This window comes from Daldinia vernicosa (genome assembly GCF_022497035.1).
Source record: "Daldinia vernicosa strain CBS 139.73 unplaced genomic scaffold F5Y00scaffold_57, whole genome shotgun sequence".
Classification (NCBI taxonomy): Eukaryota; Fungi; Ascomycota; class Sordariomycetes; order Xylariales; family Hypoxylaceae; genus Daldinia; species Daldinia vernicosa.
The window spans coordinates 105,191-127,346 of NW_025953973.1; the positions used below are offsets into that span (position 1 = coordinate 105,191).

At 48.1% G+C, this 22,156-nt stretch overlaps 6 protein-coding genes across 6 annotated transcripts; 3 read left to right on the forward strand and 3 right to left on the reverse strand.

The window, feature by feature from the left end:
* The first annotated feature begins 139 nt into the window (after positions 1-139).
* Positions 140-5,243, forward strand: F5Y00DRAFT_170140 (glycosyltransferase family 1 protein). Its single transcript, XM_048004849.1, has 5 exons — positions 140-1,162; positions 1,246-1,343; positions 1,393-1,830; positions 1,882-4,605; positions 4,658-5,243. The coding sequence occupies exons 1-5, from the start codon at positions 391-393 to the stop codon at positions 4,985-4,987; spliced, it is 4,362 nt and encodes a 1,453-aa protein (XP_047861306.1). The 5' UTR covers positions 140-390; the 3' UTR covers positions 4,988-5,243.
* Positions 5,244-7,562: 2,319 nt separating this feature from the next.
* F5Y00DRAFT_170251 (uncharacterized protein) lies at positions 7,563-10,407 on the forward strand. The gene is made up of 2 exons (XM_048004850.1): positions 7,563-7,758; positions 7,820-10,407. The coding sequence occupies exon 2, from the start codon at positions 7,874-7,876 to the stop codon at positions 10,400-10,402; it is 2,529 nt and encodes an 842-aa protein (XP_047861307.1). The 5' UTR covers positions 7,563-7,758; positions 7,820-7,873; the 3' UTR covers positions 10,403-10,407.
* Positions 10,408-11,454: 1,047 nt separating this feature from the next.
* On the reverse strand, positions 11,455-12,133 carry F5Y00DRAFT_246443 (uncharacterized protein). The gene is made up of 2 exons (XM_048009147.1): positions 11,851-12,133; positions 11,455-11,775 (listed from the first exon to the last, which is right to left on the reverse strand). The coding sequence occupies exons 1-2, from the start codon at positions 12,101-12,103 to the stop codon at positions 11,600-11,602; spliced, it is 429 nt and encodes a 142-aa protein (XP_047861308.1). The 5' UTR covers positions 12,104-12,133; the 3' UTR covers positions 11,455-11,599.
* A 9-nt stretch (positions 12,134-12,142) lies between these two features.
* Positions 12,143-16,787, reverse strand: F5Y00DRAFT_246444 (condensin component). Its single transcript, XM_048009148.1, has 5 exons — positions 16,245-16,787; positions 15,625-16,142; positions 15,304-15,569; positions 12,777-15,257; positions 12,143-12,712 (listed from the first exon to the last, which is right to left on the reverse strand). Exons 1-5 carry the CDS (start codon positions 16,478-16,480, stop codon positions 12,542-12,544), a joined length of 3,672 nt encoding a protein of 1,223 aa, XP_047861309.1. The 5' UTR covers positions 16,481-16,787; the 3' UTR covers positions 12,143-12,541.
* Positions 16,788-17,035: 248 nt separating this feature from the next.
* On the forward strand, positions 17,036-19,312 carry F5Y00DRAFT_246445 (kinase-like protein). The gene has a single exon (XM_048009149.1). The coding sequence runs from the start codon at positions 17,321-17,323 to the stop codon at positions 18,833-18,835; it is 1,515 nt and encodes a 504-aa protein (XP_047861310.1). The 5' UTR covers positions 17,036-17,320; the 3' UTR covers positions 18,836-19,312.
* Positions 19,313-19,741: 429 nt separating this feature from the next.
* On the reverse strand, positions 19,742-21,998 carry F5Y00DRAFT_246446 (WD40 repeat-like protein). The gene is made up of 3 exons (XM_048009150.1): positions 21,154-21,998; positions 20,110-21,095; positions 19,742-20,036 (listed from the first exon to the last, which is right to left on the reverse strand). Exons 1-3 carry the CDS (start codon positions 21,647-21,649, stop codon positions 19,995-19,997), a joined length of 1,524 nt encoding a protein of 507 aa, XP_047861311.1. The 5' UTR covers positions 21,650-21,998; the 3' UTR covers positions 19,742-19,994.
* Between the last annotated feature and the right edge of the window lie 158 nt (positions 21,999-22,156).

The following is a 22,156-nucleotide window of genomic DNA, read 5'->3' on the forward strand; positions in this document are numbered from 1 at the left end:
TATTATCATTATCTGCCTCACATTGCCTGCTTGTCTGCCTGCCCGTCACGTCGCTTTTGCCTACCTGAAGTTTTACCATCACCTACCTCTCCGATGATGCAAAACCAAAACCATTGCTGAATCTGCCGCCTTAGTTAAAGGGCTGACTCTTGATTCGATAGTTCAGAGTCTGGCGCAACTTGGGTTCCTTTGTCTTAAACCTTCGTAGGTCGCGGACCTTGGCAACGTTGGCTTGAATAGCCGTGTCCACCTCCCATTCGCCTCTCGTTTGTGTAGCCTGCACCTGTACGACAGACTTGACGGAACTAATTCGAGAACTTAAGCCCCGAGAACGGCGTGAAGGAGCTGGTACCCGTTAATATAACATATAGCCTTAGTTTATTAACAGCCATGGCGCCTTTATCGGTATCGGAAGAGAGTACTACGCATCATCGCGTCAGCAAGAAGCTTCATAAGAAGCAAAAAGAGGATCACCAGCCGACCATGGAGCTTCCAGAACGCTTGAAAGATCACGGCGACGATGTAGATGAGGATGTTCTCTTGCCTAACCAAGGCGCGCAGATGTTCATGAACATGAATCAATCGATATTCGGATTGATTGCCGCCGCCGGCTCGAACGTAGATTTTAACGACCGGTTCGAGGGCCAATCGAGCGACGAAGATGAAGAGATAGATCGGACCGAAAGACACAGGAAGGGCAAGGGTCGGGAACAAATTGCGCAGACTACGGTGTTGAAGAAGCCTCTCTCGGGGAGAGAGAAGGGCGACAAGCGGCGTAGGAGATTATCGGGACAACTCTTACGCTCGTTGCCCCAGCTTCCGCGCCTTGCGACGCGATCTAAATTCAAACAAACTAAAACGTCCGGTCTCCACCCCTCAGACTCGAGCGCCGAAGGCGAAGGTGACAGTCTAAAATCCCCAACTATACACTCGCATTCACCTACGCTTGATGCTGCCAAGGCCGACCGCGAAGAAAGACTTGCTCCAGTCATGAGCAGGATGCTAGAAGCGAGAGAGGAAATGTCGTCGAGGCCGAGCTTCGACATTGAGAGGTTATCGGGGGATCATCGTAGGGACGACGGAGAAGAAATCGGGCCCAGTCTGCTTGCTCAGCAGTTGAAGCGTATATTCGAGTTTGACGAACCCGAAGAAGTCATCGAAGGTATTACCTCAGTCCCTATTCAGCCTTGGATTATGAACTATTAACTATGAACTGTGAACGTGGCTAATTGCTCCCTCTGCCAGAATACCCTTGTTGGTTACTTCAAAGTGTCCTCCTACAAGGCTATATGTACATCACTGCAAAGCATATTTGCTTTTATGCTTACTTGCCAAAGAAAGCTGTATGGATCTCAATCTTAGATGTGTTTTTGCTGCTAACAGTTTAAGCAGCATGAGGTTGCCAAATCTGGATACCTATCGAAGAGTGGCAAAAGGAACCCCAAATACAGCCGTTACTGGTTTCGTTTAAAGGGAGATGTGTTGGCCTATTATCGCGATCCATCCAATCTCTATTTTCCCCATGGTCAGATCGATCTAAGCTACGCCATCTCAGCAAGCATCGATGAGAAAGAAAAAGACGGCTTGTCCTTCTCCGTTGTGACACATCACCGAACATATCACCTTAGAGCTGATAGCGCCCCGAGTGCCAAAGAATGGGTCAAGAGCTTGCAACGAGTCATTTTTCGATCCCACAATGATGGCGACAGCGTCAAGATTTCCTTGCCGATTAACAACGTTATAGATGTTGAAGACAGCCAGATGATCGAATTTGCTGACACGTGCAAAATTCGTGTCATCGATAATGACGAGACGTATGCGATTGACGAAGTAAGCAATAATCTATTCGTAAAGAAGTATTTTATACTAACCTTAACGTAGTATTTCTTCTCATTCTTTAGTTTTAGCAAAGAGGCTATTAACGTCCTCAAAATCTTGGTTGATGATGCATCGAAGCAAACAAAGTCGAGTTCATCTCCGCAACAGAGCCAAGGAGGAGCCTCTCGACACAGTTCCGCAAGCCCCAAGCGGAAACAAGGGCCTGCTACTTTAGAACTCAAACCCCAAAAGATTCGCGAAAATGTCAGAGCGACACTGGCTCCCATGTCGCCACACAGTCCGCGAGAACTTAGTCCTCGAGCCAGTGGTGATGTAGCCCGCAGCAGCTTTGACGCATTCCGTCAATTCGGACGACGAAGCTTTGATCTTGATACTCTAGCGCGGGATTCGTCACCTCGTCGAAGCTTTAGCGCTACTAGCAGATCACTGAGCAAACATCGTATGCATGATAATACGGTGCCGCAGGAGAAATTAGAGTCTTCGGAGTCATATGTACAGTCTCTAGAAGATCCGAGCACCTCCGCTATGGCGTCTTCATCGAATGAGGACCCTTCTGGCAGTCAAATCCTCCGAGGCAGTGAAGTCTTCCACAGGCCTACTCTCCGGCGTTCTATCTCAGCCTCGCGAGCTTCGAGGCGCGACAGGTCAACTGGTACAAGTCGTTTACGTGACAAGTCAGATGAATCAATTGTTTTTGATAAACATCGCGCCGTCACTACAGGGCATGTAAATGACCCTAAGGCTAATGAAAATTTTGATCAAATGTCGGCAGCGACGCCGGGATTGAACAAGATTGCAAAAATGGGAGCTTATCCGTTACAACGAGCGGGTTTATTTGCCAACTACTTAAATCAAACCAGCCGCCATATGAGCAACCTATTAGCTACCGAGTCGATGGGTTACGTGGAAAAAGTATCGGGTATGTGGAAAGGTGGCCGTAAACATTACCATGAGGCCCCTGCCCTCAAACCTGATGGCGAATTAGATGACGACGACGGCGTCGATATGGATCGATTTCGCGCACATTTTGCCCTCCCAGAAACCGAGAAGCTCCAGGCAACCTACTACGGCTACATTGTCCGAGTGTTACCGCTCTATGGCAAGGTATACATAAGTGAACGGTATTTCTGCTTCCGGAGCCTGCTACTCGGAACCCGGACCAAGTTAATCCTGCCCCTAAAGGACATCGAGACTGCTGAGAAAGAGAAGGGATTTCGCTTTGGGTATTCCGGCCTGGTAATTGTTATCCGCGGTCACGAAGAGATATTCTTTGAATTCAACAAAGCAGAAATACGCGATGACTGTGCGGTTACTCTGCTACGAAGTCTCGAGACCACGCGTTATCTCCGAGAAATTGGCATGTTAGATCAGGAAGAACACGAAGATATAGATGAAGCGATAGCGGAACGTGACGCACTTCACAAAGCGCGACTTCAAGGAAATGTAGAGCACGAACTAAAGCTACCCCACGAAACATCTTGTCTCAGCGATTCATCGCCGACAATTCTCTTCGATGATCCTAAGGCATCGTTCCTAAACTTCAAGCCCTCCGAGCCGATGAAGATCACCTGCTTGACGATCGGATCAAGAGGAGACGTTCAACCCTATATTGCACTCTGCAAAGGGTTAATGACTGAGGGCCACAAGCCTCGAATAGCAACACATGCTGAATTTAAGACCTGGATCGAGGGGCACGGGATCGAGTTCGCACCGGTGGAGGGTGACCCCAGCGAACTCATGCGTATTTGTATCCAAAACGGCACATTTACGTGGGCTTTCTTGAGAGAGGCTAACTCAAAATTCCGAGGCTGGTTGGATGAGCTCCTCGCGTCCGCTTATACGGCATGCCAAGGGTCAGACCTACTTATTGAGAGTCCCAGCGCTATGGCCGGGATTCACATCGCAGAGGCCCTGGCTATCCCATACTTCCGAGCTTTCACGATGCCCTGGACCCGAACGCGCGCTTACCCTCACGCTTTCGTCATGCCCGAGCATAAGATGGGCGGCGCTTACAACTACGTTACATATGTCATGTTTGACAACGTATTCTGGAAAGCGACGGCACACCAAATTAACCGTTGGCGAAATAATATTCTCGGCCTGCCTAATACCAACTTAGAAAAACTGCAGCCGAATAAGGTGCCTTTCCTTTATAACTTCTCCCCGGCGGTCGTCGCACCTCCGCTTGACTACAGCGACTGGATCCGTGTGACAGGATATTGGTTCTTAGACGAAGGGACCGAGTGGACTCCACCCGATGATCTCAGGAATTTCATCCAACAAGCACGCAAAGACGACAAGAAGCTGGTCTATGTTGGCTTCGGTTCAATAATCGTGCCCGACCCGGCGAAGATGACACAAGAGGTCATTGACGCGGTATTGAAAGCCGACGTCCGATGCGTTCTATCCAAAGGGTGGTCAGACCGCCTCGGTAGCAAGGACGCCGCGGTGCCTGAACAAACCCTCCCACCCGAGATATTCCAGATTAAAAGCGCACCTCACGACTGGTTGTTTGCGCAAATGGACGCTGCTGCTCATCACGGTGGTTCAGGGACTACCGGTGCTAGCCTACGTGCTGGTATCCCCACCATTATCCGTCCGTTCTTCGGCGATCAATTCTTCTTCGGTAGTCGAGTTGAGGACCTAGGTGTTGGTATCTGCTTGAAAAAATGGGGCGCCAACAGTTTTGCAAGGGCACTGTGGGAGACCACGCACAGCGAAAGGATGATAGTCAAGGCTAGAGTGTTAGGAGAGACCATCCGCAAGGTGAGCTTAAACAAAACGTACTTCGATTATAGATATCTAATCATACTTATAGGAAAATGGTGTCGATACGGCGATTCAATGTATCTACCGCGATCTTGAGTACGCCAAGAGCCTGATCAAATCCAAAGCTGGGAAGAATGCAGCTACGGCCAGCAGTCCTGATGGTACCATAGCTGACGACTCGGAGGAAGAGAGTTGGACATTTGTTGGGGGTGACGAGATAGATCCGGAGCTCGTTGTTAAGAAAAGCGCGCTCTCCCAGATGGAGGCTAGTATGAGCGGAGCGACTGGGTCTACGGCGTTGGGTTCGAGGTTGCTCGGTGGCAGAGTTGGGGCGAGTCCTGGCGCGATCAGGTCGGCGTCGACTATGGCGGGTTCTTAGGGAGATCCCTGCACGGTCAGTTAGTACCGTAGCCTCTGGGTCGGAACTAAGTCTCTACTCCGAGGAGTCTTCGACAGTATCTGCGTTTTAATACGCAAGTTAAACAGGACAAATGCCGCACCAGAATATTAGATGCTGCCTGAACTATGGTATAGGGCGTCGCCTTTCAGCGTGTTTAGTTGGCACATCTGGCGCGGGTAATTTGATAGGATTCGTGGGCTTTACACTATGCATAGGGCTGTGCGCGTATAGATTGGTCTTTCTGCATTGCCAGCGCGGGCGTCCAGGGCTGGTCTGTCTTTCTCCTTCTCTCTATCTCATAATAACTTTGCTTAAATATCTTGCAAATACGTATAAGGGATAAGGGGTAATCAGCAACGGCTACACATTGGGTTAATGGGGTATAGGAAACGGGGCAAGCGAATAAGCAAGGCGATAGAGAGACACCTAATTTCTCCGTGATACTGTTATCAATAGTTGATATCAATAGGAGGTAATTATTGCGACGGTGATTATGAATGGTATTTTAATTTGGATATTGCTTCCGCTTGAGATTCTTCGCGACTTGGGAAAATATAGTTAGTATTTTGTGAAATGGACTTTGAAATTTATGAGCTTTAGATAGGACGAAACCCTTGGGTGTGAGTAAATGCGTTTAAATAAACATCACTTTTCAAGAAGTATTTTACTTGCTTGGAGTCTACTTGTTCCAAAATCATTTATTTTAAAGTATTTTCTGATATGTATTATAGATATATCATATTAATTATAGATATATCACAAGTATAATCTACCTACATAACTTTAGGTATGACTTGGACAAGGTTGCACTAGTTGCGCTAGTTGCACTAGCCACATGTAGAGCTTGAGCCACGCTATTTAAGTATCCAATCAAAGTGGTCCTATCGCATAGCTCTTCCCCGCAAACGGACAAGGGCTTGCGAGGGGTGCAGCTCAGGCTAGGCTCGGGCCAGCAGGTACAAAAAGGCCCCTCATCCCCAAGTGAGATTTTTAAGGGGGCACCATCTCGCTTGTGAATTTTAGGAGAAAGAGGCGTTTTGTTCCGTGGCTTGTGTCCAGACGAACATTTCTTTATTTTACCTAAGTAATTCTCATTCACTTTCACCTTTTTTTTTATCTTTGACGTTTTAGCATCTCGCAATTCTTTCTAAAGTTTATCCCGTCTACCTACATAGGGGTAACTTACCTTAGGTACCTTACCGTAACCGTCAACCGGAATAATAATTACGGATTAAAGGATTCCTTATACATACAATTTAACGGTTACTTTTACATACTTGCGCCACCACCATCGACCGCTGCACACTACCTCGGAAGTTCACGCGTAACGCATTCCATACCTCAGGCGGTCGGTCAGGGTACTTAGCGGTATATTTGACCTTGCTATTAACCAAGCTGCAACGTATTGACCAATTAGAGCAGCTCTCATTGCCTAATCCTCCGCCACGCAACATTCGAATAAAGATCGAGTGTCCGTTTTACTCGTGCAACCAATAAGTATTAAGGTATTGAGGTACGTGTGGGTATTTTTCTTTAGTTTCTTCTTTTTTTCTTTTTGAGCTGAAGCTTGAAGCACCCGACTCTTCACGTCATATGATTGGAAGTATTTTTGTACTCGCATACAAACAATGCCATCATCACCCTATTTTCAACTGCATGCAAGTGCTGGCTTATCAGGTACCTAACTGAAGCTGTTTATCTCATCCCATTATTCCGTCCCATCAACCACAGGACCAAGCTGTCGTACCATTTATAAGTATTGCGCGAACGCCGTTCTACTTCTACATACTGGGCATATGCTTGGCAGTACTACTTATTTGAAGCTCGGAGTTCCACAAGTTGTATACGTTAGGTACATACGTACATACGTACATTACATGCATCTTACATAAACCCATGAACCCCATCTCTATCTCTAATTCACTCTCACCTTGGCTCCAATTCGTCTTACCGAAGAGGCTTTGAAGCTATTTCCCCAATTGACAGCGTTACACAAAACCGGGATATCCCGTACACGTTGATTGGTTATTTTTACATGTATCACCATACCTTTTCCGTATTTATCAGTCTAATCCATTTATTAAATCAAACTAACCTCCTTTGGCTTTTTCAGACCAAAAACCTGGAAGCTATTGCAACGCGCACAAGCTATAAGCTCATACCTTCTCCTTAAGACTTTTACCGCATTCGCCATATTCACAACATACAGCTTCACATCCTCATTCACATCCTCATATCCTCATTCACGACTCTTTCAACACAGCCACCGTAGCTACTACGCGACATAGTGTTACTACAGATTTACCATCGCTGGAGAATACTAGTACTGGATCCTACCTCCTTACATCAAACGAATTATACGCCGAAAGTCCAACTTGTATTTCTCCTTTGCCGCGATAACATCTAACCTGCATATAAGGTGTGCTGTCGCCTGTCAAGAGACCTGTTCCAATCCTAATCCCTAGTGCAATGGGCAAAACTGGTGCTCTTCAGCTCAATCTAGCCTACTTTTACAACATCCGCCATCGATAGAGTGGCATACAGAGGTTAGTCTCCTAACTTTCTTAATCGTCACCTAACCTTTATGTCCGTATCGCATACAATAGTACAATGGTATTTCTTTGTCACGTCTACAGTTTGCATATTCCCTCGATTGCAAAATCTCGTCTTTTTCTCGGCTCTCCCTGTCGACTTGCCTCAAATACCTCAGGTTGAACAAGGGAGTCTGATTTACTCATTAATGCATTCCGGTTCTAACAACATACGACCCTCATACATGCCAACAAATGCTAACATTGTGTCCTTTGTCAGAACCGTGGTCCTTTGCGTACGTGACCCTCTCCAGATCCTTCAACACCGCCAGTCATGGCAAAGACGCTCCGGCTCGGAGCTCGGCTCCGCTACCCCATTACCATATCCAAATTCCTCAAAAACCACGGCGACGATGTCTCCAAACAAGAGCCCATCCTTCGATATACCTTCAAGTATATGCGTAGCGTTGGTGACCCGAGTAAAAACGAAGAGCATGAGATAGAAGAAACAGGTGTCGCAGATTGGGACAGCCCTGCCGAGGGCAAGGTTAAGCAATGGCGGGTTAAAATAGGAGAAGTAATTAAGAAAGACCAGGATCTTGTCACTATCGAGGAGTCCTGCGGCCACGAAGTGCAATACGCTGGTCTCTGCGCCATATGCGGTAAAGATATGAAGGAGGCTACCTACGCCAGTGAGTCGCTCGATACCGAACGCGCGACGGTCGCCATGGTTCACGATAACATTGCCCTTACCGTCAGCGCGGACCAAGCCGCACGCGCCGAAATGCAATTACAACGCCGATTACTCCAGGACCGCAAACTCAGTCTTGTTGTCGACCTGGACCAGACAATTATCCACGCTTGCATCGACCCTACCGTAGGTGAATGGCAACGCGATCCATCAAATCCCAACTATGAAGCTGTCAAAGACGTGCGTAGCTTTCAGCTCGACGATGGCCCGCGTGGTGCGGCTAGTGGTTGTTGGTATTATATTAAGATGCGCCCAGGCCTGGCCGAATTTCTTGAAAGGATATCCCAGCTATTCGAGCTACACGTTTATACAATGGGCACGCGCGCCTATGCTCTCAACATCGCCAAGATTGTCGATCCGACACAAAAACTCTTCGGTAACCGGATCATCAGCCGAGACGAGAACGATAGCATAACAGCCAAGAGTCTACAACGATTGTTTCCCGTCAGCACTAACATGGTCGTGGTAATCGACGATCGAGCCGACGTCTGGCCACGGAATAGGTCGAATTTGATCAAAGTCACTCCATATGATTTCTTCACGGGCATTGGTGATATCAACTCCAGCTTCCTACCCAAACGTGAAGATATAATAGCCGCACCACCACCCCCTGAGACGAAGCCGGTCAATGGAAATGCCGCACGACTAAACGTCTATGGAAGCGATACAAAAAATCCCATACCAGATCACGAAAAAGCATTAGCTAATGGCAACGATGAGAATGCGATTCTACAACTACGAGCAGAGGAGCAAGAACGTACCCTTGAGAAGCAGCTCAAGGATCGTCCTTTACTCCATCTGCAAGAAGAGTTAGACAAAGTAGATGAGGAGACAGAGAAGACGTCGGTAGAGAACGGTGACAGTCCAGAACCGTCTACAAATGGAGAATCGGAAAGTCCATCACATCAGCGACATAAGCTTTTACGCGATGACGATAGAGAACTTAAATTTCTCGAACAACATCTAGCCAAACTTCACCATTCGTTTTACGAACAATACGACGCCCGATGTGCGAATCGCCGACCTGGTGACATCATACCGGATGTGATTCCGGATGTCGGGTCTACTCTAAACTTCCTCAAGTCGCAAATCCTTAAGGGCACGAAACTTGTGCTTTCTGGACTGGTGCCTTTAGATGTCGACGTACGTAGAAGCGAGATTGGAATGCAAGCCGAAAGCTTTGGCGCGGAGATACGGACACGCGTGAGCGATGAAGTTACCCACCTAGTTATTAACATTGCACGCCCGCGGACTCAAAAGGTTCGCCAGGCGGCACGCATCCCTACGATCAAAATAGTCAACCAAAATTGGCTTGCGGAATCCATCGCACAGTGGGCGAAGCTTAATGAGACGCCGTATCTTATACAAGTACACCCTGCCGATCGAAATGCCGAAACACCGTTAGAGGAAGGCTCGGCTTCACCTCCCCGGCCGAAAATCACCATCGTCACCTCGGGTCGTCAATTATTCGAAGAGCAAATGAACGACGCTGCCGACGATGGCGACGCGGATGGCTCAGGGGATGACGAGGAGGAGGAGGAAGAAGAAGAGGAGGACGATGATGATGAAAACGACGACGAAGAGTTCCACGACAGATACAATGTAATGCCGCCCGATATCGGAGATGGCCAGCATAGTCCTATAGATGATCTCGATGGGATGGAGTGGGGCGATGTCGATAAGGAGCTCGAGGAGTTTATGGGGTCGGATATGGACGACTCAGATTTCGAAAGCACGCAGGGGACGGATCGCGGCACGGATACGGAATCGGAGGAGCCTAAGAGTAAAAAGCGTAAGCTAGGCGATGAGGATGATGAAGATGACGGCAGCGAAGAGCCCGGGGGAAGTATGTTAGCCAAGAAACAGCGCATCGCGAAAGCGAGGACTACGGGTCTTCGGAACGTCAGAAACGCTACAGACGAGGAAGACGACGAGGATAGTGGGTTGCCCACGCCGATGGGTACGGGCGACGAAGAAGATGCGGCCCGCGAAGCAAATGCTAAAGGTAATGGAGAAGCCAGCGGCGAAGACGACGAAGACGACGACGACGACTTTGCCGACCTGGAAGCCGAACTAGAAGCTGAATTACAAGCAGCGGGCGAAGATGGTTGACTTATCAACCCTAGCTATAAACCCCGATGCGGACTGGGGCTAGTAGAGGCAAGAGGAAGCGTTTGTTTTGATAGGTTTGTCCGTCTGTATCACGAGTGGACGAATGCATGACTCTGGCGGCGCATAAAAGCAGGCACATCATCATCATCATCATCATTTTCAGCACCATCATCATGTTGTAAGGGTTGTTTTCATCGCGCTCGGGCATGATATACTTGGCTCAATTTTAAGGGGTGTTTATACTTGATCAAACGTGTCTAAGGGGAGTTATTCTAAGAGGAGTTATTTGTCGTAAGCGGCAGACACTTAAGGAGTCTGGGAGTGCAAGGGGGCATTAGGTGCGATACCTACCGGAACTAAAGGGGGGTTGGGTCTGCTTGAAGATTTTGGGCTGCATAGCGATTTATTTGGTTAAGCTGCTTGACGATAGTTTAGTAAAGACACCTTTTCTGCATGTGGATGGATTTATTACCAATTGTGTTGGTTGAGTACCTATGTAGTTGTTGACTGAGCATATCGACATACATACCTGTATTACCATATGTACCTACAATATGTGCCTACAGTTATGTACCTACAGTATGTGCATCTTAATACACGTGACGTTATTACGTAATATACGTACCCAAGGTAAAGAGTCTCCACCTTTCTTAAAGCACTGGTCCAGTGAAAAGTCTCAAGATTCAAACCCGTCGGCGGTCATCAATCGGGAGCTTTGATCAATTGGTCCTAGGTATTAGATTTCAACAACAGCAACAACCACGAAATACCCCATCTCCATCGCCATCCCCATCGCCATTGTCAACGCCATAATGCCTCAGGATCTACCCCCCATCGGAGGCTACGGCCCTGTGCAGTACAAGGTTAGTTAGTTCATTTACATGTTGGTTTACTTATAATATTCAATATTCAATATCCACCATTCCTCATGTATTGTACCTCAGCTAACATGCAATGTTTTCTCACAGCGTAACCTCCCCGCCCCAGGCTTCCGGCCGACGACGCTGCTCCTCGCCATGGGCGCCGTCATGACGTTCGGTTTCTACAAGTTGGGACAGGGGATCCGAGAGCAGAAGTACGTATCGTTTCGTTTCGTTTACGTCACCTTATTAAATTCCGAATGGCATGGCATAGGATAGGATAGGATAGGATAGGAGAGGATATTGTTTAATAATGCGATGCGATACGGTGTAATGGCTAACCCGTCTGTCTGTTTTCAGTGAGCTCGCCCGCGAAAAGATGTGGTCGCGCATCCACTTGATCCCCCTGCTCCAGGCCGAGGAAGACCGCGACCTCGTGCGCAGACACCTCGCCGACCAGGCGCGCGAGAAGGAGCTGCTGGGCGAGAATATGCAGGTTTATAATTCTGGAAAGTATGTTGTTTGTCCTAACTATCCCCTAACTATAACTACTATGTTACTTAGGTACTAATATGTGTACGCTCGTAGGTACGTGAGGCCGACGTTTGCTGTTACGCCGTCTAGCGTGACCAAGTAAAGAAAAGGAGAACAGTGGCAGTAGTAGTAGTGGTGGTGGTGGTATTGGAGGTGGCATATACCACTCTACACATATAAACTGAGACGCAATACAACACAACACAAGACAACACAACACAGCATGCAGCTGGCTGGCTACGAGCGGAAGAGCTCCCCGAAGTTGGCAACGGTGCGAGACGTGTATATAAGGTATACACATATACATATAAAGAAATAAACAAAGCTATTAACATCGTTCGGTTGAGTCTATAGCTCAATACTATTCTTACCTATGTACCTGTTTGAACTACTGCTCACGGATACGGTAACGACGATATACTCGGGAATCTAAACTCGGATTTCTGCGCCGAGTATCTGTCTACAGGACCACCTATTACAGATAGACAGACGGCTTTGTAGCCAGAGGGGAGCATCGCTGTAATCTCGTCATGAAATTTCATTTCAATAAAGCGCACTTTTCTCTATCACGAGGGTTATTTATTTACCTCTCTCTTGACAGCCAAACGCCAGACCCCTTCCGTCGTCATCAATCCATTCATACATACGTGTCTTAGATAGGTACAGCTTAGTCATCCATCCATCGCCCGAGCGTATGCCCCATCATGGACATCATGGACACCGACGCCGTCGTTACATAGGTAGTCTAAGCGGCAGCATGTACCACCTTGAAACCTTCGCTCACCATCTTCGTGATGTCCTCGTTTTTATGTTGGAGTAATCCCAGTGCGAATGCGACATCGCTCCACTGACGCTCCGTTTCGCAGCGCGGAAGACGAGCCGCTAGTTTCTCTGCGAGCTGTTTTGCGTGTTTGTCCTATTTGTTATATCGTCAGTATAGAATATTGTATAGCATAGTACATAGTATACACGAAACTTACCTTCTCGACAAATCCTAACAAGAACTTGACGATCCGTCGGAATGCGTCCGTCTCCATCCGGCGGTCCGCGGACAGCAGACTAAACATGTCTACGAAGTGATTATACACTGCGTTGTCCTTGGTGCTCAGCTCCGTGAAGAACATGCGCGCTAGATCGGCGATTCGCTTGTCTTCGTCCTCTAAGCATTTAGCCATCTCGCCCAGTTGTCCCTTTACCTTGACCTGTCCCGCAAGAATCAAGAATGTCAGCGTCATCAGGCATGTTCGCTTGACGGATAGGTCTCGGTCCGCCAACCGGCGGTATAAGAAGTCTGTGTTTTCGTCGATGAGGTGGTTAAAACAGACGGCCATGTCGCCGAGCGCGATGACTACGTTCGACCGCACTGTCGCATCCGGTGACCGCTCCATGATGGTGATGAGTAGCGGAAGGTGAGCCTCGCAATACTCGCTACTGACGCACATAAGCTTCGCTAGGCAGAGCGTTGCTGCAGCTTGCAAGCCTTTATCTCTATATATGTCGCTGCGTGAGCAGATCTCGGCTACCAATGGGCCGAAGTTGGCCAGCAGGGATTGCGGTCCGAACAATAGCTCCTGCTCACGTATGTGCGCCATAGCCTCCGTGAAATCGTCTTCTGTCGTGCCACCAATCAGGTCCAGCTCGTCGCCCGCCTCCTCTGCGGCAGGCGCAGGTGTCTTGCTCTTTCGGCCTCCGGACGGCCGTGGGGCGGCGGGTTTAGCAGCCGAGTCCTTCTCCTTCTCCTGCTTCCGCCGCTTGAAATCGAGCTCGCAGAGTTCAAGATGGACGATTTGTTTGATGGCTACGTGGCCAACTATGAAGAGAAGCTGAGATAGCGCAATCGCTGCCTTCTGTTTGGGTTCGGCCGGTGGCTCTGAAGTCAGCCGGTCGACGGCTTGTGTTGGAGCGTCGAGGCCCATGGTGATGCCCTGCGTCATGCCTTGGTCAACAGTAGCAGTGGCAGTGTAATCCTGGTCCCTCGACATCGGACGAGACATAGAAGGCGATTTCTGTCGTGCGGCGAATACGACCTTAGTCCTGCGTCTAATTATCTCGGAACATAGCGTATCGGGGTGTTTAGCAAGAGTATAGATAGCATTGATGGCCTGTTCAGCAACTCCGAACCACTCCTTGCTATCGCTTGGCACCTCGGTAATTGCTGCCAGCCTTGCCAGTACGGCATGCTCGTTTGGAAGACGACTGAACTTGACTGTTGAATCCTTGGCTTGTCGACCTGTAGGGTTAAGCCTTTGCAGAGCAATGCATGTAAACTTAGCTAATTGGAGGTCGGCTCGACCGTGCGACCCAAGACCAGTTCGTAGCATCGTCTCCATTTCGCCGACGACAATCTCCGGCGACGCGGTGGCAAGCATGCCTAATACGATAATAGCGCCTCTACGTTGAGATCGAGACATTTCTCTCTTGTGAAAGCCGTATATCTCCCACAATTTCGTTACTACTCGGTCAGGGATCATACCGCCCTTCATCATGGTTGCGAGGAGTTGCTCGAGACTGGTCAATTCGGCCGGCGTAGTGCCAGATGTGAGGCTGATCATGTTCCTCGCAATATAGATAGCAGCATCGTTCGGGCTAAAGCTGTCCGGTGCTTCGAAAAATAGTCGTCTGTAACAGTCGATAAGATGCGACTGTACACCCTTACCCTCGTCACTGTTGCCCTTCGTCCAAATAAGACGCATCATCCGTCGAATTCCAACCATGTTGTCTTCGATATTGTACGCATTTCCGATTTCTAGGTAGTCCATCGCTTCGATAACTTCGGACTTATTCTTGGACCCAAGAAGCTGACAAACAGTGGAAGTAGCCTCATGTAGAACTTCGATAAACTTGAGGGCATCGGTGTAGTATCGCTTCGTTAAAGTCAGCTTTTCGATGGCCTCCGACGTAGCGGCATCTTCCCGAGCTTTCTGAACTGCCGCCACCTTTTCCTCGTCGGTCATCTCTCTAGGTTTCTGAGGCGACTCTATTTGAGTGGGCTCATCTACTAGTGCCGTACTGTTAGCCTGATCTTCTCCTAAACCAGGCTCACCAGCTGGCGGCTTCAGGGCGTCTAGCTCGGCGTCGACCTTGTCAAGCCTTTCCTGCCAATCCTTGCGAGAGAGTTGAGCCCCATGTAGTACAGTAAAGGGGTGCGTCTTGATCAGAGTCCCTAGAAGTTTTATTGCGTTCCTCCTGACGTGACTACTCTTGTCCTCGAGACTCCTGCAGGCAAGCTCGGCGGCTTTCTGCCTACGCTTGGGGAACTTCTGTTCGAGTTCGCAGAGCCTCGTATAGACCTGCATGGCTCTGCACCTGCAGTAGGGATTAATGTCTAGGAAACGCTCCTCTAACACGTCAAAGAAAGCATTAAGCTGAGATTTGTGGTTTTCGCTACGCTCTTCCTGCGTGGTGAGATGTGCGATCATGTTACCGCAAACCTCGATTAGCGAGCATCGCAGGGTATACGACTACTACACATTAGGCTGGCTGACTATAATATGGGGTCATACATACCTCGCTATCTAATTGCTTGGCTAGCATCGTCATCTGTTTGATCACTAGCCGGGGAATAAGCTCGGAGAGCTTGACGATGAATGAGGAAACCGACTTCGGGCCCTTTGTATCGTTGGTATTAAATTCCTTATTACTGATTTCTCTTAGGATCTCATCAGCCAGCTGCGGGTAGTCGTATTGTTCGGCTAATATGTGTAGAAACTCAGCCATCGGCTCAGATAGGTGTTCGAAGTAAGTCAGATTCTGGACGATGGATATTTGCGCCGCTATGACCGTGTCAGTATTCCTACCAAGTTAATTTTGACTGTTAAGTCCGCTCACCGTAGCCATGGCCGTGATGTTTTACGGCAATGCAAAGAACCTTGAAGGCATGCATTTTTATGGCTGTGTTTTTGACTCTCTGTTCGCTCTCTAAGACCATATATACGGGCCTAGTGAGAAGACCTATGAAGGTATCGCGCTCACTAGTCGTTAGGAATATCTTGCCGAGTTTCAGCTTAAGAACTTTAGACATAACATCCAACGCCGACTGAAGCTGGGCGGCGCTATCCCAATTGCCGTCCTTGTCTTTACTCGTGGCCTTAGACTTGGCGCCCTTGCCCCTGGCACGCGATACGGGAGCTGTAGAAGACTTTTCGGCGGCTTTCGTCTCGACGCAAGCGATTGTCCATTGTAATAGGAAGCCGTATATCTCAAGTAGAGATTTGTGGTGAGCGATTATCTCCTGCTCGTCGGGATTTTCGAGGTCGTGGTTGATAGTATCAGCCTCAGCTGCTAGGCCGCTCATAATGAGGTCGAAGATCTTGCTCAGGGCGTGGGTGGGCAGGAACTGGGTGTATCTGGATTGCAGGAAAAGCTTAGAAATAGGTTCTCGCGATCTCGAGGCGGAGGACTGCGAAGACTGGGAGTTATCAGGGGGGGAAATGGAAGTGGGTGCACACTTGAGAAGGAATTGCAGCGAGTCAAAGTAGGCGCTGCGCATGATAGCGTCGGGATTTCCGGCGACAGCATCGACGATAGGGTTCAAGACCGAGTTAAGGAGCGAGATGTTGGATAGGGATTCGGGGTCGGATTCGCAGTCGACTAAGGCGCTGTCGGCTTCGGGAGTAGCGATACTTGCCGGGTCACTCATGTAGTGCATGAGCGCCTCATTTATATCGAAGTTGACCGGATCCATTGCGGCCGGGAGTATTTGCGCCTGACGAGCGCTGATAGAAAAACGTAGACGAAGTTGAGGTCGAAGTGGGTGTATTATATTAACTAGAGAAGATAATTACTTCGTAGGGGAAGAATAACTAAACAAGAGTTGGTCGCCAGGGACATTCGATAAAATGAATAAAAAGGGGGGTGAAGAAGAGAGGGGTGAATATCCCGGGTATCTTTAGAGAGGGTTGTTATTCTTGTTTAGAAGATGATAACGAATAACGACATGGATGAAGATGTTTTTGGGAGAATTATGTGGAGACGTCGGGTGCATGTGTACGGAATACAGTAGTGTGTACAGTAGTGTATCTCTATAAAGTTTTAAGCTGCTTTAGCAACCGTTTTGTTATTGTTTAGTTCTTGATAAGGCGCGACCGCCAATCAATCTTTTCTCCAGCAGAACCCCGCGCCTAATCCCCATCAACCAGTCAACCCGCTAAATAAAAACGCGTCTGATAAGAAACCAGAGATTCAGGTACTTTGTACTTGTGGAATTTCTAACATTGACCTCGAATAATAGAAATAGAATTTCAAGCCATAGAACCTTGAAACAATTCAATACCACCATACACTAACCTTATCCACTGTGCTTGCTTGAAATTAGATTTTATAATTCCTACTCCTTTTAACTATTTAACTACCAATCATTGTTCAATTGTTGTCCATATATCAATATCATATGCCTTTCCTTCCTTCTCTCGAAGCTTCGCGATTCAGAACAAGATATTACTGGATCGCATTGGGTTATGTTCAAGGGGAGAAGGAGGTAGAGGACGACGAATAAGAAAGAAAGAAGTTCTATAGCATTGGGACAATGGCATCTGCTGCCACCCATCGTCGAGTGGCCAAGGCGCCCTTCCAGATTCACCAGGATCAACCCAGGGGCCAGACTTCAGACACCGAGGAGTCCGCACAGAGCCAGACACGAAAGACTGACGAGGAATACGACGACCATGATGACCACGACTATTTATTAGGGGAAGAAGGCGAAGAAGAAGAACAAGAAGAAGAGGAAGAAAATCCAGCCGAGGAAGATGACGGATGCGAAACCGACTCCTCTGACGATAGCGACGAGATCGACCTCAGTGTTCAGCATGATATGGACAAACTACAAACTGCCTTTCCCAACTTCAAAGATAACTATCGTCTAATAAAGCGCATCGGCGAAGGAACTTTCTCTACTGTATATAAAGCTGAAGATATACAATATCATCGGTACGAGAACCGTTGGGATATAGACGCGTTAGAAACCCAATGGAGACCTCCGCCCCTCAGGAATTCCCGATCCAACTCGGTCTCTTCTCGTACTTCTCGTACCCGCCAAAAGCCAAAGTTTGTGGCGATTAAGAAAATCTACGTAACTTCTTCGCCCGCTCGCATCCTCAACGAACTCGAACTCCTCCACGATCTACGAGATTCCCACTCCGTCTGTCCTCTCATCACCGCCTTTCGTGAAGCAGACCAGGTCCTCGCTATTCTTCCCTACTTCCGCCACCAGGACTTTAGAAAATACTATCCTCACATGAGCGTTTACGATATGAGAGTGTACTTCCGATCCCTCTTCACAGCTCTCGCTGCCGTACACGAAAAAGGCATTATACACCGCGATATTAAACCTACTAACTTCCTATACGATCCGGATAAGAAGCGCGGAGTTCTAGTAGACTTCGGATTGGCCGAGCGGGAGGGCTTAGACACCAAACCATGCATGTGTCATGATGATCGGCAAGTAAGGAAGCAGAAACTGCAGCAATCTGTCGCATTCAGCTCGGTCCAAGCTGGCCCGCAGCCGGGTTACCCGGTGAATGATACCCGTCCATCTCGTCGCGCGAACAGAGCGGGTACCCGTGGGTTCCGGGCACCTGAGGTTCTATTTAAATGCACGGAACAAACGACTAAGATAGATATCTGGTCCGCCGGTGTCATTTTACTAACTATTCTCTGCAAACGATTCCCTTTCTTCAATAGCGCCGATGACGTCGAGGCACTAATCGAGATCGCCACTATATTCGGCTCAAAAAAGATGAAGATGGCGGGACAGCTGCACGGCTGCGTCTTCGACACCAATATACCTACTATCGGCGAGAGGGGTTTTACCTTCGAAAAGATCATGCTATGGAGCACGTGTAGGAGCGATGTGAGCAAGGACGGTAGACCCAGCACATTGACCGAAGAGGAGAAGGGAGCTATCGAGTTTTTGACAAGGTGTATGGAATTGGACCCGACGAAGAGGATCAGCGCTAAGCAGGCGCTGGTGCACGATTTTTTACAGATTGACGCGGACACGGAGCCGGAGCCAGAACTGGAAGACGATGTAATGATGTTATGATAGCTCTGAATAGGATCCTGGGATTTATCTAGGGCGCTATACGGGATATAATATCTCTTCGAATCCGGGACGAGCAGAAGCCAACCCGCTTTATAATCGTACTCGTACGGGTCTCGGGACCACGAGCATGGTGGACCCTATAAGTACGTTATCCATGTCACGCATATGATGTGTGGTGTGTGGAGTGATATCAGACGCTTACTCGGTTATGGGGGATAAAAAGGACATGAGAGTGTGCTAAAGGAGTCGACTGCCAAGCTCTCATCGGATCAAATATAACGGTAGAATGGTAATAGGCCTGGTCGGTATGCCCCCGTCCGGCGTTTATACTAAATACCAAATAACTACCTACCGTATACTATAATATAACATAAATATGAATAACTAACTTGAGATTTACATACTTCCGTCCGGAAATATCTAGACCAGGGAAGAGGTACCTACCTATGTATATTATATAGATAGAGGCTAGCATGGAGGTGAATGCGCGGTGGGATGGCCACGCCTTAATGTCTGATCAACTCCTTATTTCACGCTATAGTACGATATCGTTAGTTAAACGTGACTTATACTGCCCAAAAACTAAGGCGAAGCGAAAGAAGCTCTGTGCTATCGTAAACTTCCATATAGTCGGTATATGCCAAGTAACATTTGGGCTTGAGAATATATAGAGTATTGAGTATTATCGTAGTTGGTCCTCCCACTCCAAATCCAGACTTGCCTATGGCGTCTTACTTATGGAGTACGTAGCTGGGGGTGAAATTCCAGTCTCGGCTTTTGTATGACCTCTAGTTCAAACTAGGAGTAGGGTGGTAAAAAGCCTAGCTTGATCAATCTTTTTCGATATTTTCCCATTAAAGATTTATATTGAGACTGCAATCGTAATAGCAATAATCAAATTTGCTATTACTAGCTACTTCGTAGTATGCCTGCTATTCGACGCTCAAGTATAAAATAGGACGTCATTGTCCATTGCTACATCATAATAGATTAGAACAGGTAGCCAATCATGCCCCCCTACGCCGATACCCTGGGTACATCACTTCCATGGCTTCCCTGCCGTAGGATGCAATATCGTAGTTTATACAAGTGCCAAAGCTATAGCTACAAAACCCCGCCCATCATACATAGGTACACTGCTTTGTCAACTTATCTGCCCTTACATCCAGAGACATAATTTTCCACTGGAAGTTCCGCCAGCCTACCGTAAAACATGTTAGTATTGCTGTGAACCGTTATAAGGAAGAGATATTAGACGCTTTTGAAATACGTACCAGCCAATTCAACGTGGGGTGAAACTCTGCAACTGCAGGCACCGCAGTAATCCCTTCACCATCAAGCTGCCCGAGCTGCTTTCCCTCGCTGTCGTAGATATCAACGAACCGGTTCATATTGGCGATTGCGAACTTCTCCACACCGTCCGTGGGGTTAATCTGCCATTGCGGCTTAAGAATGGTTACCCAGCGGCCCGTCTGATTGTTATGCGGAATTACGTGCGCCGGCTTCATCTGCTTGGCGGACAGGTCTTGGCCAGGCTTCCACTTCGTTGCGTCGGTCATATCGTAGACCTTAACCGTGTCGTCGTAGGATGACGTTGCCAAGTAGCCATTTCGACTCCATGAAGCATGCGACACGGACAATCGAGACTGATGTTCGCCTAGTAACGAGGGCCGACGAAGATCACCTTTGCCGTTAATCATTCTCAAGTCCCATATCTTTAATGTCCTATCAAGCGATGCCGTCGCTACAAGATGAGGTAGGAGAGGGTTTAGGGAAAAGCCACCGATCTTATTGTCAGACAGGCTCCAGATTTCTGCTTTAGTCTTTGCACGCCTATCGAATCTTCCAAAGGTACCTTCTAGAGTTGAGAAGAGGATGATGTCTTTAGCTTCGGGCGACATATCAATGCACGATATACCCATATCGATATCGTCGTCATCGGGTTGCCATAGCTGGGTGCTGACTTGCGATTGTAAATCCAGGCAACGTATTGACGAGTCATAGGAGCTAGTAATGACCGAATTTGGATCGAATATGGGCACTTTTATAGAAGTGATAGTCCTGCTATGTACTTCGAAGGCACCCACTTGAGGTAGAGGAATATCGACGTCCTCGTCATCCTCTTCGGGATAGGTGGGCTTTTCTTGCGATGCGTCGAAAAAGCCTAAGGTGCCCTTCTTATCACCTGCGAGGATGATCGGTTTGTCCTGTATAGGATGAAACGTGAGAGAATATACACGCTCGGGGGTAATTTTGATATCTGTGTGTGTGGTTAATACTACGATTCTACGGTAGAGGTCCTTTACGTAAACACCTACCGTTCGGGACCCAGCCGTCATAGAGCGTAAGATCACCCATCTCCTTTCTGAGGTCCTTTAGCTTGCTGTCTGAGGTATCTTTGATATCATCCTCAGTGAAAGTTCGAACGCCTGGTTGGGCGCCTTGAACAAACGAAGCGAGAGCATTGGTACTTGACCATCTCTGGCCCTCGACTTGAAGATTTGACAGTTGCAAATCACCACTTGTGCGAATGCGTTTGGGTTCGGGCGGCTTCAACTCAGCAGGTACGTCTTCAAGCTTGAGACTTGGTTCGGCACCGGCTCCGGCGAGTCTTGCACTCTGACGGGTAGGCATGATACGGGTACGAGGGGCTGGTTCGGCAGCTCTCCTCTTCTTGGGTGCGGTTGCTCTGGGCGGCGGAGCTGCGGCCTTGCGCATCTTGGCCGCGACCTCGGCCGATTCTTTTAGCAACTTGGCATTGTTAACCACATTTGCTCTCCTTCGGGCCTCGAAGGTGCTTAGCTCGGGAGCCATTATGATTAAGTCTAATGAAAATGAATTGCGAGATTGATGCTGACGCTGACGCTGGTGTTGAGAAAGGGTAATTGGGTAACTATCACCGCTCAAAATAGATGGTAGATAATGGGTATTGGATGTGCGATGAAAGTGACCAGGGGTGAATTAGGCTTCAGTCTCCTCGGATAGAGACGCTATCTTCTTCTTGCTCTAACTTGTCACGGAATAGGAGACCGGAAAAGGAAAAGATGGGGAATGATAATTAAATAGCAATCAAATCACAAGGTCATTTTTTTGAACAGAAAATGAGATGAAGCTGCACGAGAAAGGCGCAAGCATGAGTGATGATTGAATTGATTAAACTAGAACAGAGGAATGGGAAAAATCAATTAAGAACTGAAGACGCGATGTACGCCATGTCATGCGCTTAACGCGTATCCCTGTAGTATGTATCCCTGTACATGTTATTACGTCATCAAGCGTAGGCCGCCAAGCCGTTATCTTGGAGGAGACAGAGAAGAAAAT